Below are 18,822 nucleotides of genomic sequence, written 5' to 3' on the forward strand. Positions count from 1 at the left end.
TTTTCTTTTAGACCCTTCGGAGGACTACGGCCTTGCAGCCTCAAAACTGCACGCCAACATCAAACATAGAGGGTACTGTAGCCTATGTACGCCGTTCAGAGGGATCCTACCTTTCTCTACTATCTCCTCTCCATCCTTCTTCCCTCCCCTTTCCCTTACCCTCTTTTCTGCCGGCTAAATACCTTGTGTACGGCCATGTCTTTCTTGTAGTATGTATGTATAAAGAACAAGAATCTAAGTAATGATACTAGATTGCGATTAATTACATTCTTTTCGTTTCATGAATAATTCTGAGTTGAGTTCAGGTGAAAATTTAATTAAATTTGTTAATTTTAAATTATAACAACTTAAGTTGCTCATAAACGTAAGTTATTGTTAAAAATTTAAATTTTCCTCTGTGTATATACAGTATTATAAATTGCTTAATACATAAATAAATTAATAAAACTTATTAAAAAGACGTTGGAAAAATTAGTTTAATTAATTTAATTTGTCTAGTATTTGTTTTTCAAGCATTTTATTGTAATGATTTAAAATAGAAACTAGACAAGGTTTGAAAGAAAATAAATAATTTTTTGGAAGATTCGAGTTTCTATTAACGTATATAAAAGACAAATTTCGTTACAATTCACCAAGACTTTATATAATGTATAAAAAATGAACAGATAAATAACATACACTACATAAATTTATATTAATTAATAAAAAAGAATAATTAAAAGATAAATCATTTAATCGAAATTAAAGTATTAGAAATCATGACGGTTAATTTGAATGACAGCAGGTTAATGAACAATGCTGTCATTTCTTGATATATAAATTAAATATTGTAATTTCTTTGGTAATATAATCTATTAATCTCAAGAATATTTTAACACAGATATATTTAAATTAATTACTTTTGTTTAAAATTATTTAACTCTGTTAAAAAATAACAATAAATGTATACTACTGTTTATGTATATATAATTAAAATTTTTCACGAATTTATTTATTTCTGGACTGAACTTTACTTAACCTATTTTTATTTTAAATATGAAGCATGATTAAGAATTAATAATTTTATAATAAAAATACTCTGTTGTAATTTGTATATTAAAATTTAAACTTATTATAATTAATATAGGGTCTACACTGGTGTTCAAAATTAAGACAATTTGCACATTTTGTCGATTTTAACAAAAAGTAATGAACCGAAAGTACAAATTATGCCATCGAATAAGAATGTAAATTTTTAATGTTGAATACGTTTGTGTGGGCAGAACTTTGACAACGGAGGGTACGAAAAGCATACGTGGCTTTGTCTGCGATTAGTTCTCTCGTACTCATCGGCGACATTCGCTGTTTTTCTTTCAAGAGTTGGTTCAATTTCGTAAGCAATCAAGTAAAATGAGTAGCCACGAACGTCTTGATGACGGAATGAGGTGGAAGATCATGAATTGATTGGAGGCAGGGCAATCACAAGTGCAGGTTGTTACGGAGCTCGATGTAACACCCAGTGTCGTGGAAACAGTTTAAGAACACCGGATCCATATCGAGAAGGCCTGAGCAAGGTCGTCCAAGGGCCACGACGGTCAATGAAGATCGTTATTTGGCACTTTCAGCGAAGCGCCGCAGGACTGCTACAGCTTCACAGCTATCTTGTGAGCTGCATGTTGCCACTGGAACCCGACTTTCAAGGGTTAGTGTTTCCCGGAGGTTTCATCAGAGAGGGCTTTTTTCCAGAAGACCCGCTGTTTGCGTCCCGCTCACTTCAATACACAAGATAGCGCTTTTAGCATGGTACAGACATCATCAGCCTTGGACCAGACTTCAGCGTGATATCTTTCTCTTCACAGACGAGTCGCGATTCAGCCTGGACACAGATTCTCGACGCATCTTCATCTGAAGAGAACCTGGGACCTGATTTCTTTCCTCCTACACCCGAGGAAAGCAGAGATGTCATGGTCTAGGCAGGCATCATGTTGAATGACCACACACCTCTCCATGTGTTTGACAGAGGCTCCCTAACTGCTTAGAGGTATAGGGATGAGAACGTACAGCCGTATGTTCGACATTTCAGGGCAGCAGTTGGCCCTCGGTTCATTTTAACGGATGACAATGCTTGTCCACGTAGGGCTCACCTGGCCGACGATTATCTTGAAAGTGAGTATATTCGCCGGATGGTCAGCCAGATCTCCAAACCTAAACCCTATTGAACATGTCTGGGACGCTCTTGGGAGGGTAATTGCAGCTCGAAATCACCACCCAGGTGCTGAAAACTGTGTTGCTGCAGGAGTGGGCCAACTGCCACAGGGACTCATCAGTTGCCTCGTTTCCAGTATGACGTCACGATGACTGTCATACCTCTCAGTCATACTGAGCTGTATGACTGAGAGGTGACCATACCCCATATTAGACATTTTATGTCCGATCTTGCAACGTAGGTTTTGGACATTCCTGTGCTGATGAAGCCTTACTGACGATCATGAGTGCATACCGTAACTGTTGTATAGTATACTTTTTCTTTTATATAACTATGTATCCACACCAAATTTCATTCAAAGGTGTCCATTTTTTTTTCATAAATTCGACAAAATGCTCAAATTCTCTTAATTTTGAACAGTAGTGTATATGAAATGTTTCAATAAAAACTATTAAGAAATATGATTAATAAGAACAGTAAAAAGTCTTCTCATGAATTTTCATAGCATAAAATATTTAGCATTGTAATTTCCATAATGAATAATTTTAGTTATTTTGATAAATTTAAGTCTAACTTATTAACATATATATGATCTATTCAAAACAAATCTGCCTGGATAGAATTTCTACGTTACAACTTAATTTACAGGTAATTTCCCTAGTTGTTGAGGAATTTGTCTCACTATCCAACAAAACTGGAGGATGCTATCCTCAAAGTGCGGCTGCAACTGCTGGCAAAAATTTTGAATGGCCTCACACACCTCAGCATCAGAAGCAAATCCAGCTTTTATTGGAAGGTTTTGGCTCACCACCTTACTCTCCAGATCTCACCCTACAATTTCTGTTTTCAGACTACTGAAAAGACATTGAAATGCTGTTGATTTGGTCTCAGTTCTGAAAAGCACAATGCCATTCAGGACTTTTCAACAGCCTACTTCTTCCAAGACAGCATCCTCCACCTTGTTAGACTGTGGATAAATGCTTCAACACTTGAGATTACTTGTAAATATAAGTCATTTGTAACTTAGAAATTTTATCCAAATAGATTTGTTTTAAACATAACAAATATAAAAATAATAAACAAGAGTATTTTTCAAATCCTAAAGAATATTTTTTTTTAGTTTATTCTTTCTGTCCTGTGGGCACTAACAATTTTTTTTTCCAAATCCATTATGGATTCAAACCAAGTCCACAATGATGGTAGCCAGGTGATGGGGACAGGACCAAACACATCCAGAACAGACTACCCTCTGAAAAATTCCTGAGATTCTTTGACCTGGATTTAAACCCAGATTCCCCATAGTGGTAGCCTGATATCTTTGCAGCATTAGTCATCTATTCATCCCTAAATATTTTAACATGCAAGGCCTTGAAAGTACAATTAAACTAAAGTATACAGTATATTTCTTAAAAAGCAGATATAATAATATAAGAAAATGAATGCAACACAGTAGACACTCCCACATCCAGCCCTCCTATATCTGGACTGATCAAAGACAACACAATACTTTCAAAATTAATTGTAATTGGTAAAAATAAGCATCAAAGTCAAAATAAACATTTTTCATACATACAATATGTTACAGTCTTACTTAAAAATTATCACTCTCTCTTATCCAGATCACTCCAATCACATTAGTTTAGATATGAGAGTGTTTACTGTATTTATGTAAAATAATAAGCATTACATTCATCCATATTACTAAACCAGTGTTTCTCAACCATTATGTCACAAACTTCTCATGAAATACCACAAAATTTCAAAAAGTAATTTAAAAATGCTAATCGTTCTCTACTTTTTAATATTACAAGATCTGAACGTTTTTATATAAAAAATTCACATCTTGAATGCTACTCTTTTATTCATATGTAAGAGAGCATCTCTGAAGTAACACTGGCTTGTTGGTGTGTGGTCAAAAATTGTACATTCCACTAGCTCAAAAAGGTTGAGAATTACTGTATTAAACCAATAGGACTATTGGTACATAAACAGCAGAATGTCAACAGTTATCCTTACTTACTCCATACAGACTTTTAGTTTATGTAGAGTAAGTATACTTTGTTGGTTTTTAACGTAAACACTTGTAGATTAAAATTTAAATTAAACTAATTCAGATGAACTATACATGAATTTTGTAAACATCACTTCATTATAACAAATGTTCAGATTTTTTAATCACATTTTTTTGCAGTTAATTTCAGAACAATTTTGGTATTCTTTTTAGTACTTTTTCTAAATTTTAAAATGTGGAAAAAAAACAAAATACTACAATAGCAAAATATCAAAGAATTAAAATGATTACAGCTTACTGAGTCAAAATTATTATTATACTTATAATTTTTGTTTATAAAATTTTTAATGATACAAAAGAATTATGAGAATGACAATTAGTGTTTCAAAATCTTTGTATGATGTAATAGATGTGTTTTTATTTCTATCAGTTTGTTGTTAAAGTTCATATAATTTATAGCAATAAATTATAAGCAGTTTATTAAAATATTTTTAAAAACTGTCTGTTGATCATTTAAATTTCTTTCCTATATATTTCAAATAAATGTAATTAACATATTAATTTAATTGCATAAATATGTATAAAAACTGAATATTTATTTACAATTTTTAATATGTAACAAACAGATGAAAAATCTAAAATATGATTACATTATTTTAATAAATGATGTGCTCATGTTTTCGAGTTTTTGTCAACCTGTTCTTGTAACTTGGTAAAGAATGCTTTGCTTGAAGATAATGTCTTGTTCTTTGAAGAATCCTGGAAAAAAGTTTATTTCAATAATATTTATACAGTAATTTACTACATTAATTACATTATATTAATTCAAAGATATTAAATTTTACAAATGTGGATCAGAGACTTGAGTAAAAAACAACCATGCTTATAACAAAGTGCATCCCATAAATATAAAGACACTAATAGATTTCCATATAAAATCATTCACATGGAATAATTTGCATATCCTATTTATTTTTAATTTATTTAAAACTTTAAAAAATATATATATTTAAAAAATAATAATAATTCATTAAAACAGAAAATTTTTTTTAGATAATTAACTTAAAAGTGACCGTCCCAAAAATATAAAAGCAGGTTGATATTAAGACATCAGAGGTCAACATTAACTCAGCAGAAACTACTAGAAATGACTGTAGTTGGTTAGAATCACTAATTTAATAATGAGCCAAGGCAAACCCCTAACAGATTTAGAGAAAGGTGAAATTCTTGCTCTATTTCTTCTGCAAGAGTGATTGTTAAAAAATTAAAATCAGTCACACACTGTAATTGACAACTTTATTAAACTTGGAGATCAATATGGTCAAAAGAAATCAACAGGACACCCTTCAAAGCTTATGAACAGGACAAAATAAGCCATTGTTTGCCATACTGCCAGCAAAAAGACATCATTTTGGAAGTTAACAGCAACGCCCAAATGAAATACTGTCAAATCAACTACTGGAAGAGTTGTGCAAACATGCCAGTATCTTGTATATAAGACAAGAAAACCTGCCCCTCACTAACTCTCACTCACAAGGAGAAATGTGTACTATAAGAAGAGGAAAAAATGCACTGGACAGACAGGTGGAAACAAATCATCTGAAGTGATAAGAAAAAATTCAACCTTGACAGTCCAGAGGTCAAAGCCACATAGCATCATTTGAGAAGGGAGGAAGTCTATATTCCAGACAACAAGGTGGTGGCTCACTTATGGTGTGAAGTGGTTTTTAGTTGGCAAGACTCCACTTGCTCTTTTTTACAGGCATACAAAAGCAAATGATTATCAAGACATGTTGGTGAGCAATCTCTTGCCTTTTGCAGAATGTATTACTGAGAATCAATGGTTTATTTTAACAGGACAATGTTCCCATTCACACAATAAACTCTACTTATGGATGGTTTTTAGCTAATGATTTTTTAGCTTATTATTGATTGGCCTGATATTAATCCAATGAAAAATCTTTGGGAAATCTAGCTAAAGCTAAGTACACAAATGGGAAGCAATTAGGGATTGCTATTGCTAGATCCCTCATCCAGCAATCCACCTGGATCCAGCGCATTCTTCGGCCTGCTGGATCCAGCACTGCAGATCCGCAAATACTCAATTAACTTTCTAAATAATGGCACAAAAGTCTACACCTTTATCAATCCAGCAAAATTTAATAAATTAATAACGTTTTCAACCATTTTTAACAATCTTCCTCAGTTACAAAAAAAAAACAACATTAACTATAGAACATAAAACGTGTTCGGAATAAATATAAAAAGAATAGTTCTTAATTACATCCTATTTTTAAACAAGATACATAGATGTACTGCCATGTCTAATAATTTTCGCATTGTATACCAACATAATCCCACTGTTTTCAAAATTTTAAGAAACAATAAAAAGAAAGAGGATAGGAGTTCAACAACGGGTATATATTTGGTGCCTTTACACGACCAACGTTTCAATTCCAAGCTTGTTTATGTGGATGCAACGATGCACAGTTTAAAACACTCAAGGAGCACAAATATACAATCAGTAAAAACCTTGAAAACATTGTGCTGGCATCATACACAAGACAGAAGGATGTTAACGTCCAATGGGATCAAGCGGCAATTATAAAAACGACGACGAATAGGCAAACGGTCAAACATCTTGAGAGATTGGAAATCTGCAAGGCGCACATGGCAACTAGTTGTATAAACCATAGAGATGCGGACTCATTGTCTACCGTGCGAAGATCCTTTTACATTAATTAATGTTATTAATGGACAATGCTGGTTTCGTTGTTATATCTTATAGTTTTTTTCCATTTCATTATTTATTTTGTTTATCTATATTTTGTCTGCTTGGGTGTTTTCCATTAATTTTTATATTTATTCCAAACACATTTTATGTTCTATATTTAATATCCACTTAGTCACTGATTATCCATCCTTACATTATTATAATATAATATATTAATATAAATTAATTAGTAGAATTACCTTTGCTATTATTTAACTTAAAGATTACATTATAATTATAATCTAACTAAATATTTTAAGTTAATTATCTCTATCTCAAGTGTTAAACCAAACCAAAGTCAAGTTTACTACCTCAATGTGTGAGAAGTTTTACTGATTTATAGTGACCAGTCTAAATAATAAAAGCTTCTTAAGTATTTAAAAAAAAAAATGTTTTATTTCTTTAAAAAAACCATAAATTGCTGGATAGATAGATAGACAGATAACACTTTATTGCACCAAAAATACATCTGTGCTGGATCCGCACTAGATCCAGCGGGAATGATTTTGGTCCAGCAAAAATCCAGCTGGATTGAAAACACTGCTGGATTGCAATCCCTAGAAGTAATATAATAGTGTGGAGGAACTTAAAAACGTCATAATTCATCACTGGGAAGAAATAAGCACATCTATTTTATGTTGTGAGTATTTGGAACAGAGATGTCTATTATATAAGTGATCTTACTGCATTTGTCAATGACAGTGATGTCAGGTCTATTGATAAATTGTTTTACTGTGATTATGGCACTGTCATAGTATATTTTGTGTATGTCATTTTCTAATACTGCCGGTACAGTATATTTGTAGTATGGTACCTGGGTGTTTAATTAATAATCTGTTTTTCTGTGCAAGCTCTTGGTGTATTATAATTGCTATTTGGTTATGCCTATGTAAATAGTCTGTGCTAAGAGCTTGCAACCAGAAATTACATGTTGTATTGTTTCTGGCAAAATATGGCATTTTCAGCACGAGTCATTTGTGAGTATGTATCCTTCAGGATGTGTTTTCTGTAGTTTTTAGTGTTTATGGCCTGGCCAGTATCGGCAGAATTTCATAGGAACTGAATAAAATCTATTTGTTGTTAAATAAACTTTGTCATTTATTTTGCACTACTTATCTAGACATTAGAGTTAATTAGGTTTATCCATTCTTAATGAAAGAGTTAAATATTTTGAACATTTACTCTTTTTTAAATATTTTAATGGTTTATTTTATCTGATTGGTTATACCTAAGAGTACCTTCTAAAAGTACCCATAACTTATTATATATTCATGTTCTTTTTTCTCATTTAACTATAATTCATAGATTGTTCTTTTATCACATAGTTAATAGTTTGATAAATACAAACATATGCTTCACACCTTGATTATTTGCAATATAAAAAATTTTGTAAAAGTAGACTTTATAATTCTTATATGTTGTTTTAAATTTTAATTTATCTATGTCAGGGTTTTTTGTTGGTTTGGGGGTGAAAATCATTTGTCCTTGGACATTTCTATATGTAATTAAAATAAATAAATAAATTGTAAATTATAATATCATATCAAAAATGAGATAAAATGATGCATTTATAACAAAATTTTATGCTATAAAATTATATTTCAAAATAATTAAGCAATTTTTTTTTTTGTTTTCTTAAAATATTTTATTTCTGATGCTTTTATTCATTTATTATTAAAATTAAATGTTTATTTTTTTTACGTTTTGTTAATATTTATAAAAATTATATAAGAAATTTTGGAAGATTCTACTAAGTTTAGTCTTCAACTTTCATATAATACACATCTCAAAGCCCTATGAGTTAATATAATCATCCAATGATTGCCTAAATATTCGGGCTGTAATATAGCCATATTACAGCCCGAATATTTAGGCGATCATTGGATGATTATCTTCAACTTTCAGATATTTTTCAGAAAAAAATTACATCAAATTTCTAAATTTTGTGTTTTATGTAATATATTGTACAAATTAAAATAAAATTAGAAATTTCAATTAATGAATATATTTAAGTGTTATAAAATTAACCTATTTGGGATCAAATCATTTCTCATGAAGCTACATTGTGATGTATTAAATATCAAATATTAACAATAAATTATTTTAATACATACAATGTATTACTGATTGAATTTCAGTCATCAATTATTCACAATGCTAAAACAAACAGCTGAATTTATACTAAGAGAATTTAGTAAACTTCTCTTAGTAGTAGTAAATAAAAGCTTTTGAGACAGTATAAAAAAGAAAAAACAATAATAATAAAGTACTTATAGTTTATCAACATTACCTCTAATAAAACTTTTCCTTGTTTTTTCTTCTTTTTAGACACTTTTTTGTCAAGATCTAATTTTTCTTTATTTTTCTGTTTCTGTTTGCTCTTAAATTTTTGTTTAAGCTTTTTCTTTCTTCTTTCTCTTTTCTTATCTGTAATATCTCTTTCTGTCTTTGCTTTCAATTCACCTTTAATTTTCTTCTAAAAAATTAAAATGTCATTTACATCAAATTATAAAGAAAATATATGTAAATTTATACATAATATAGTAACTATCGAGTAATATGATTTAAAATAAGTTATGCATGTATTATTCACATAAATTAACTTAGTTTCTATTTTAGATGATAATTAAATATTTAAGAACTAAAGTGAAAATATGATAAAAATAAAATAGCCAATTAATAATATATTGTTTATTTCAATGAATTATAAACCTAAATAAGGAGTTTATGAATAAAAACAATATATCAATATAAGTATCATTACGTCATTTTTAAAAAATTGAAATACAGGTATCTCTTTTATTAATGTGGTTAATTAATCCCTTAATGCTACCATGTATATCAAAATTGTGTTAATCAAATATGGTATCTAGGTTAAGTAAAGATAGCTGTTAAAATCGTGTTAATTAAAACTTCTGCCAAGTATATAAAAAGCATTGCCACAATTAATTTTGTGCATTAATCAAATCCTGTATTAAGCAAAATCACATTAAGCAAAGGATACCTGTAATGATATCTAATTTAAAATGCAAAGATTCTAAAATAGTTAAAATATAAATTCAGTGATCGTTCTCTTTGCAACTAAATATTATTTGTATCAAAATTATAATCATATTCATTTTATTTCTAAATAATAGCACTGAAAGAAAATATTACAAAAGGGTAATCTGTGTGCCATTATTTACTCTTCTACAAAATCTCTATTGAATTAAATTTGTACCATTATTATGAACATTTCAAAATTTCCTTGAGTTAGAAATTGTTTCAACTGTTTGACCACAACAAAGAACAGCTTGCACAACTGCTTTGCAGTTTTTGTAATGTTGATCTTGCATCTGTTCCTCGTGAAACAGAACAGAAAAATATCTGAAGGACACAAACTATATGAAAGATTAAGTTTATTGTCATATGACAGTAATCAAAAAATCCAATGGGAACAAACTTTGTGATATTCCAAACTCTGTCTCTTGCAGTGTACAGTGATGGATTCTAAAATGTGCTGAAATTTCTCTATATGTTGATTCTCTCTCCTATGAGGTCATTAAGTTTATCTTGATTGATTTTGTTACAGATAATACATAGATGATCATTATGGGATTAATATGTGATATATGTTTTAACATCTTCAGTGTCAGATGATTAAAATTATAAGTTAAATAAATATATAATTTAATTATCCAACAATGCAAACACTAATACAAATTTCTATATATTTACATTTTAGTTTTTGATTATCATCAATTGAAGGAATTCCTCTTTAATGAGAAATTCAGTCATTGCACATCTTCAAAATGATGACATTGCCTTTCATTTTCTTACAGCACATTGTTACATGACTGTTGCCAGTGCTGTCATTTCATATTTCTGAATAAGATGAAGTTGTCACTACCAAGCATATAAACACATCTTTTTATTACCAATGGGTTCATTCACAATATAAAATGTTAGCCATTACTTTACAGATATCATGCAAATCATTTTAAGAAATTCAAAATGTTTGGTATATACTTTTGTTTTAAAATTATTATTTAAAACATAACTTCTGATTAAATTTTATTCCTGAAGCTAAAAAATATAAAAAATTTAAAATATTAAATTTGAATAAAGTTGTGTTTCTAGAAAAATAAAACATTAGGATAAGTTTGATAAAGGTCAGTTTTGGTTAAATCAATATTTTCATAAATATCAGAGTAATTTAATTATCTTAACATCTTAGAACCCATTTTTTGACAACATGCAAAGGGCTGTTGTTGTAGCTAATATTATGAAGCCAACAACCACTGCATAGGTGCCAAGGGTGCTGTCACATCTGTCATACTTCCCAGACTTAGAATCTTGCAATTGTTCCTCTTTCTGTATATGAAGAGAGATTTGAAAGGTAAACATTCTGCATCTGATGACAAAGCTTGCACGGCTACAACAACAACACTTAATATGCTGTTGAAAAATGGCTTCTAAGATGCTTATAATGCACAACTATATGTGAGGTTCAACAGAGAGTATTTTGAGAAAGATAAATAGTCAAAAGATTTTCAAGATGACATTTAAGGTAAAACTTTCACTCCTGTCCACAAATTAAATGATCACCCCTTGTATATTAGCTCCTTTGCTTTAGGTGCAAAAAGATTAAGTTTAATTTTGTACATTGTTTGCTAGAGAACATGATTTGATTCTTGTTGATTGTTGCATTGCATTTGGAAAGTGTTAAAGGTATATTTAGTAGTCTTGTTTTTAATTTTTATAATTAAACGTGATTTGTTTATACAATGTTATGCATTTTAAATTTTGATATCTGCAAAAATATTTTCATGGAATTTCAACATTCTATATTTTTAGCTTTTAAAATGCAATTTAAAAATGTATTTAATATATTAAGTACAGTACATATGAATTAGTAAAGATATTTTCTGGCTTTAAAGTTTGAACTATGATACAGTAAAAAACAAATATTAAAAATAATCATAGTTATGTGTAATTATGTTAAAAATAGTTATGTATAGAATACTTTAGATGATAACCATGGATATAATTCCTATGGGAGTTATTAAAATGTATCCAATTATTTTGTCTTATAATAAGTGAAACTAGGCAGAAATAATAACACTCAATTGTCATTTTTAGATCATGTGGTTAATTAAAAACTTTGAAAATTGCTTATAAATTTCTAAAATGTAAAAACTATAAAATTAATGTATATTAAATGTCTAAATATTCCACATTTATTTTTTTTGCATTTATAAAATATTTAGCAATATTTTGTAAAATATATTCAATCATAAATAAATAAAATTAAAGAAATATTCCTTCAATTGAAATTTGCCAAAATAATAATCAACTAAGTATATTATTTTAACATTATTTTTATAAGTCTGAATCTCAACTTGCTTTTTTACTTTTAAAATGTTTCTTTTCTTTAATTTTCAATCTATATAACATATATCTGTATGAGTTTAACAGATAAGCTTAGCTCTAATGGTTATCGCATATTCATTGCATCTATGTTTCAGGTAGCAACAGAGGAATTTTTATTTACAGTTATATTTATTTACTTACCTTATTTAATTTTCATTTTATTTCATTATTATTTTATTTTATTTTATTTTAGAGTTTTAGGTTCAGCTATGTTAAACTGCAACTGCTATCTCAACACTTCCCAACCACGTCTCCATTTACATAACTTCACAATAGCATTGAATAATGAATGGAATTACATCCCACTAAACTAAGTAAGGGTTTAGATATGATTAAAACATTAATATGCTACTTATAATTTTTGTAACTAGTTAATAATAGATATATAAAAATAAAATTTTTCTTAATGTGCGAGTATGTTCAGTATGCAAATCAGCAATATATAAAAAGGTATTGTCATTGGTATAGCAGGGTAGCCTTAACTTCTGATGGTCAGTGTATGACTGTTGAATTGCAAGTGATTAATTGATTGGTGCTGCTTAAGAGTTTTTCTTCTTCTAGATTTTTTTCCTAATTAGGTTAACTGTTTGATATTTTAGATAATTGTACTTTTGTAAACTGTACTAATAGTTGATTTTATTGTAAATACTGAATTGAAATTTGTAAAATTTGGGTTTTAGACTAATTATTCTTGTAAAATATTTTTGTAGTCAGACGATCCAGTACTGGCATTTATAATTTTGGCTGTTGTATAGATTACTCCCTATGGAATTTCGGGACTTTGAGTATTTATCTGAACTCAGGGGATCAAGATGAGTTCAATGATACCCTAGTTTTGAACCGGAGACCAAAAATAAGAAAGTTTTTTTTTTTTTTTTGGAAGTTCCGTCGGATGTTAAAATTTTTTTAAAAAGTTTTCATATTTACAATTTCTTGCCTTTCACAATGCATTCTACACCATTTTAGAGTTTCCACTAGGTGGTGTTCGACTGTTTGTGCTCCTGATGGACTCCTCCCGGAGAGGAGCATCCGGCAGGCAGCCCAGTGTTTAATATCACTAGTTATTGATTCACGGTAGTTTTTGAACAAAAGAAAAAAAGGAAATGTATACTGAACTACAAGCAGCGACACCTACTGGAAAACTCTAAAATGGCATAGAATACATTGTGAAAGGCAAGAAATCATAAATATGATAACTTTCTTGGTCTCCGGTCCAAAAGTAGGGTATCATTGAACTCGTCTCAATCCTGAGTTCAGATAAATACTCAAAATCCCGAAATTCCATAGGGAGTAATCTATACAACTTCCATAATTTTAAAAAGTTTTTGATATTTTTACAAACTCTAGTATAAGTTGTTTCTTTGATATTTTGGACCTTGCAAATGTTTTATGATCACAAATATTTTATTTCTTTAAATCCTTAAAAAATTACAAACTGTTGTTTAATTACATTTAAGTAGCTCATTAAGTTTAAGATTGTTCAGATATAAAGTCTCTAAAAACATTTAATTCAATAATTAATAACTTTTTACCTCTAAAATTAAATTACAGTATTTCATTAATTTTCATTATTTCTACATCTTAACCATATACATTTTATAGATAGGTAAAACTGATTAAGAAAGCATTTCGATTTATTATGAAAAAATTAGAATTATTTATTTTATAAAAATTAACTAATGGAAAAAAATTTTAGGAACAGCAGTGTCATAGAACTAAGGATATGACTCAACAAGAACAAGAAATGTGTTGTTTCAGAATTAATAAGATTTTATCTTAAAAAAATTAAGCTTGTTAATATGTTTATTATTTAACTTTCTCAAAAATTTCTTTTGAGACAGGCTTTTGGTTACTAAATAAGATTCAAGAACAAAAAAAAAAAGAGAAAGTTTATAATTTAAAATTTTCTGTTAGAGATTATTGTTTTAATTTCAATAAAAGAACAGTTGCATAATCATCATTTAGTTAATGTGTTCAATTACAAACAAATTATAGCTGAGTAAATTGCCTATTATTATTCTAAATTAAAGATTTGAGAACATTTTTAAACTTACTTTTATTTCTTCAGGTGCTAATAATGCAGCATCACTTACACCTTCGGGTATAGCTTCTTCAACTGTTATTGCTGGTATATTATTAACCATTTTAATTTCAGGAACAGGCTACAAAAATATAAATGTTTCTTAATAATAATTTAACTGTACGGTAAATTAATAAATAACTGTAATAGCAATAAAAATTAACAAAAACTAATATAACTGATATTTTATAAAATCCTACATGAAAATATTAATGAAACTTTACATTAGTGCAATTAAGTTAAAATCAAATCAAACTTACGAACCTTATTGTGCTTTGCACATGGTTTGAAAACTATTGCATTACTAATGTTTTTGGTCTACTTCTAGGACCTTCCTTGGGTAGAACCTTTTAAAATAGACTCTTTCCGGTGCTAGTAGTGTCCCAAAATAGAACATTGCTAGCACTGGAAAGAGTCTATTTTAGAAAGATCCAACGCAATGGCCACAGAGATTGGAAGATAAATGAGAAGATACATTTTTTTTCTATGTTTTTTGCAATGGGCATGTCTCATAAATGATTTAACTCCATCATATTTAATACTAAATAAGGTTTGGCAAATGAGCCGAAGAAATATCGTCGCAAGTTAACCAATTTTTGATTTCATTAAACTCCCGCCACAAATATCTAGACCAACTCATCTTGAAAAATCAATTTTTAAAACTCAAAATGGCATTAAACAGTGCAAACAAATACTTTTACTCAGAATCGTGCAAATCTCATTTGAAAATTTAATGTATTACAGCACATCTGTGAATCATCATAAAAACTTACATAATTATAATGAGAAAGTTGTTTTATCATTGTAAGTAAACATACTAAATATTAAAAACAATTTTATATAATATTGTTTCAATTAAAATATAATTTTGTTTACATTTTAAACTGTTTTCTTAATCACCAATCTTGATTAGAAACTAGATAGCCCGATAGTTAAGTCAATGTTAACTCGCTTATAATTAAAATTTTAAAAAAGCAGGCAAATTTATGAAACAAAAATTAATGAAATTACTAAAAATTTAAAATAAACTTAAATTTGATTATCTTTTGTGCAAAACAACACTAAAACAATTTCTATAATCATGTCACAAAAGGAAAAAAGAGTTGCAATTAATTTAAAAAATTGGAATTAAGAATTCAAAAAATGCAGGCAAAATTAAATAAATAAAAATTATTAAAAATAATAATTAAAAATCTGGCCTTTACACTGAAACCAAAACTAAAATTAAAATCAAATAAATTGAAAAGTAAAAGAATGTTTTTAAAAACCATTTAAAAGTTGTTTTGAAATTTTAAAATTGTAAATCAATTAATTTTTAAATTTACATTGTGTGAGGTAGTAACGCATCACACAATGTGAGGCATTACTTTGCTTTTAATATAGTGTGTAACAGAAAGGTATATAAAAAATTTGAAGGATTGTAGAAAGGTTAACAGTAAAAAATTAATAAATTTAAATAAGGAATGGGAACAGATGACGTATGAAGTGATGTTAGAGATAAAATTTGTAAGTGCAAGATGATAAGTGAATGTCTTGTAACTTGTATTGGTGGCTATCATATGAAAGTTGCTTGAGGAGTGGTTTCCTTTATTGTGAGAAAACAGGTAAAAAATAAAATTTATATTGTAAATTATTAAAATGTTTTTTACATATGTAATATAATATTTAAAAAAAAATTTGTGGTTGCCTGAAGAGGGATGTGGGCTCCCATCCAAAATGCATTGCAATAAAAAAATATTTTTAGAAGTTGATTTAGTGGTCTTGGTTTTTTTAAAGACAGATATAACAAAAAGAGATGTGACAAAAATTGTTAATAGTCTTTCATTGGTTTTTATTAACCAAAAATAAGAATAGTATACATTCTTTTCCATAATAATTATTCTAAACGTTATAGGTACAGATATTAAGGCATCTTCAGTATCAGATTCCTCTTCTGAATCTTCCATGAAATTCAGAGGTGAAGCTGATACTGGCATTAATTCAACAAGAAGCATTGGTCAAAGAGCAGATAGAGAATTAGGATATTGTATCTTGATTTTGATTTGTAAAGCCTTTGATGTTAGTCATGCAAAAGTAACAATCATTAATGTGATTCTGAAGTTCCCACCAGACCATAGAAACAGCAAAAGGCATTGATTTATGTGTGCCCTTCAATCATCCAGTCAGTATCTGTTTGCCTGAATTTACAGCATATTTTAGAAACTTGGGTTTTGTCTTGATCTCCCTCCTTACAGCCTAAATAACAATGGTATGCTTTCTTCACTAGAGGCATCAGTGATTTTCGTTGTGCTTTCAAAGTCAGTTCACAAATTTAGCAGACACAGTCTGGCTGGTTTTTGCACACATGTGACATGTTGAGTTTGAGAGTGTCTGAGACTAAGATTCTTGGATCTCTGCTGGATCTTGTATAGCTGACAGGCTATGCCTCCACACCTGACAGATGGATGAATGGGGCCATCTGACACCTGTCGTCTACTAAGATGTAGCAGCTGACCCAGAAGGGTCCTTTTAAAATGATTCCTGCTATTAAGCAAGTATGATTTCTCATATTATGGTTTGATATTTTATTCAAATAACAGTAATGGACAGTTTGTCTAAAAGAAGCATTTTTCTGCAAAAAAGTGGTATTTTAAAAAAAACTGTGGATAATAGAAGATTTTGGACTTCAGATTCATATTCAGTCCACTAAAATACATTAAAAAAATCACATTTTCTTTCACAGGAGGATTTTGATGCAGAACAGTGTAATCATAAAAAAATATAAAAATTAGCAATTAAGTTCCAGGATGATATGAATGTAAAGGAAATGCAAATTTAAATAAAAGCATTTTTTAATATTATTCAAATAATATTCATTAGAAGAAATATACTTTGCATTTATTCACATAACAATTAGAGATATTTTTTAATCTTAATAAAAACTTAAAATAAATTTATCAAGTTTCGTTCATTTACTTTCAGTCCCATAAATTAAATTACAACAGTGTTGACTGTCCTTTTTAGACCACTACTTTGTTGTACAGTGATAAAAATTCCATTTAAAAGACACGGAAAAAAAAATACTTTCAAAAATTTAAAATATGATTTAAAAATAAAATGAAAACAAAATGAATGTCTTCTATGTCCATTTTCATGCCTCATAAATACATCATTTCTTGAACTTTTTATCCAATTACAAAGTGTTGTTAATATGCAAAGTTCTGAACTGTCGTCTGATATTAAAGTTTACAAAAGAGTTGACATGCCCTTTGAAGATTTTATCTGATAAACTTATAAAATAACATTTAAAGTTATTGTAACCATCAATTCTTTTAGCATAATTCATTATCAAATCACATTGCTTAAAATATTCTCTTACCTTAATATGACTTCAGAAATGAACTAAATTTAGTGTTTACTTTTTGCTCCCATTATCAGAAAAATAAAGGCAAGATTTACACAATACAAAATCTGTAATATGACATATATTAAGAATGAATGACATATGAGCTTATGGAGAGGAGCAGTTGGATTAATCAATTTCATGAACACACTGAAATTGCTCCTAAACACTTTTATATGTATCTAATATACTTAATTCTGAATTTAGTAGCCAAATTTAAGAATTATTATATAGAAAAATATATTTTTAGTAATTAAATTTAATTAATTAACCAGATAATATAAAACTTAAAAATTTATAGTCTCAAATTATTTATAATAAGCAAAGTGAAAAAAGAATCAAAACCAAATTTGAGAAAAAGTTTATCCAATAATTGCAGAAACTAACAAATATAATTTTTCTAATAAACAATTATTATAATAAATGAATTTTGATATTTACTTACTGGTCTAGGATGAAATTGGAAATGAGAGAGAGCATCCAATTTTAAAAATAAAGAATCCATTGCCTTTTTTATGTTCTGGTGTTTTTCTGATTCTTTTTCTTTTTCTTCAGTTTCAACCTAATATTTCATTTATAACAAATTTTATCAAAAATATTAATAAAAATATCATTCATTTACTTACTTTTTATTATATGTATTTAAATTAAAATAATTTATATCATCTTTTAAAATACATATTGAATTATATATAACGTTTATTCCTATAGCAATAATTGTTTCTCATTATTACTATTTTTCAAGGATTAAATATACTTCCCTCTGTAAAATAACAAATACAACAGAAAAAGTATTGTTAATCTACTTACAGCATTATTATTTTTCTATCATCATGAAATACAACTGTAGTCTATAGTCTTTAAAAAAATTCTATTTACAGTATAAAATAACAATTTCCTTCAATTTAATATTTTCCAGTCATTCTAATATTTACTGTCATTTACTAACATTCCCTTAACACTTTTTTCAATGGTGGCC

At 28.5% G+C, this 18,822-nt stretch overlaps 1 protein-coding gene across 1 annotated transcript in view; it reads right to left on the reverse strand.

Moving 5' to 3' along the window:
• Window positions 1-4,771: 4,771 nt before the first annotated feature.
• The window catches only part of LOC136976474 (U3 small nucleolar ribonucleoprotein protein MPP10-like), a 49,350-nt gene continuing 35,299 nt past the window's right edge, over window positions 4,772-18,822 (reverse strand). Inside the window, exons 8-11 of the mRNA XM_067271766.1 lie at window positions 18,289-18,405; window positions 14,436-14,543; window positions 9,260-9,445; window positions 4,772-4,955 (exon numbers count right to left, since the gene is read on the reverse strand). Of these exons, the coding sequence (XP_067127867.1) occupies window positions 4,869-4,955; window positions 9,260-9,445; window positions 14,436-14,543; window positions 18,289-18,405 (498 nt within the window). The 3' untranslated portion in view covers window positions 4,772-4,868. The remainder of the gene's footprint in view (window positions 4,956-9,259; window positions 9,446-14,435; window positions 14,544-18,288; window positions 18,406-18,822) is intronic.

The sequence above is a fragment of the Centruroides vittatus genome, unplaced genomic scaffold (assembly GCF_030686945.1).
Source record: "Centruroides vittatus isolate TY-2023 unplaced genomic scaffold, ASM3068694v2 contig_400, whole genome shotgun sequence".
Lineage (NCBI taxonomy): Eukaryota > Metazoa > Arthropoda > Arachnida > Scorpiones > Buthidae > Centruroides > Centruroides vittatus.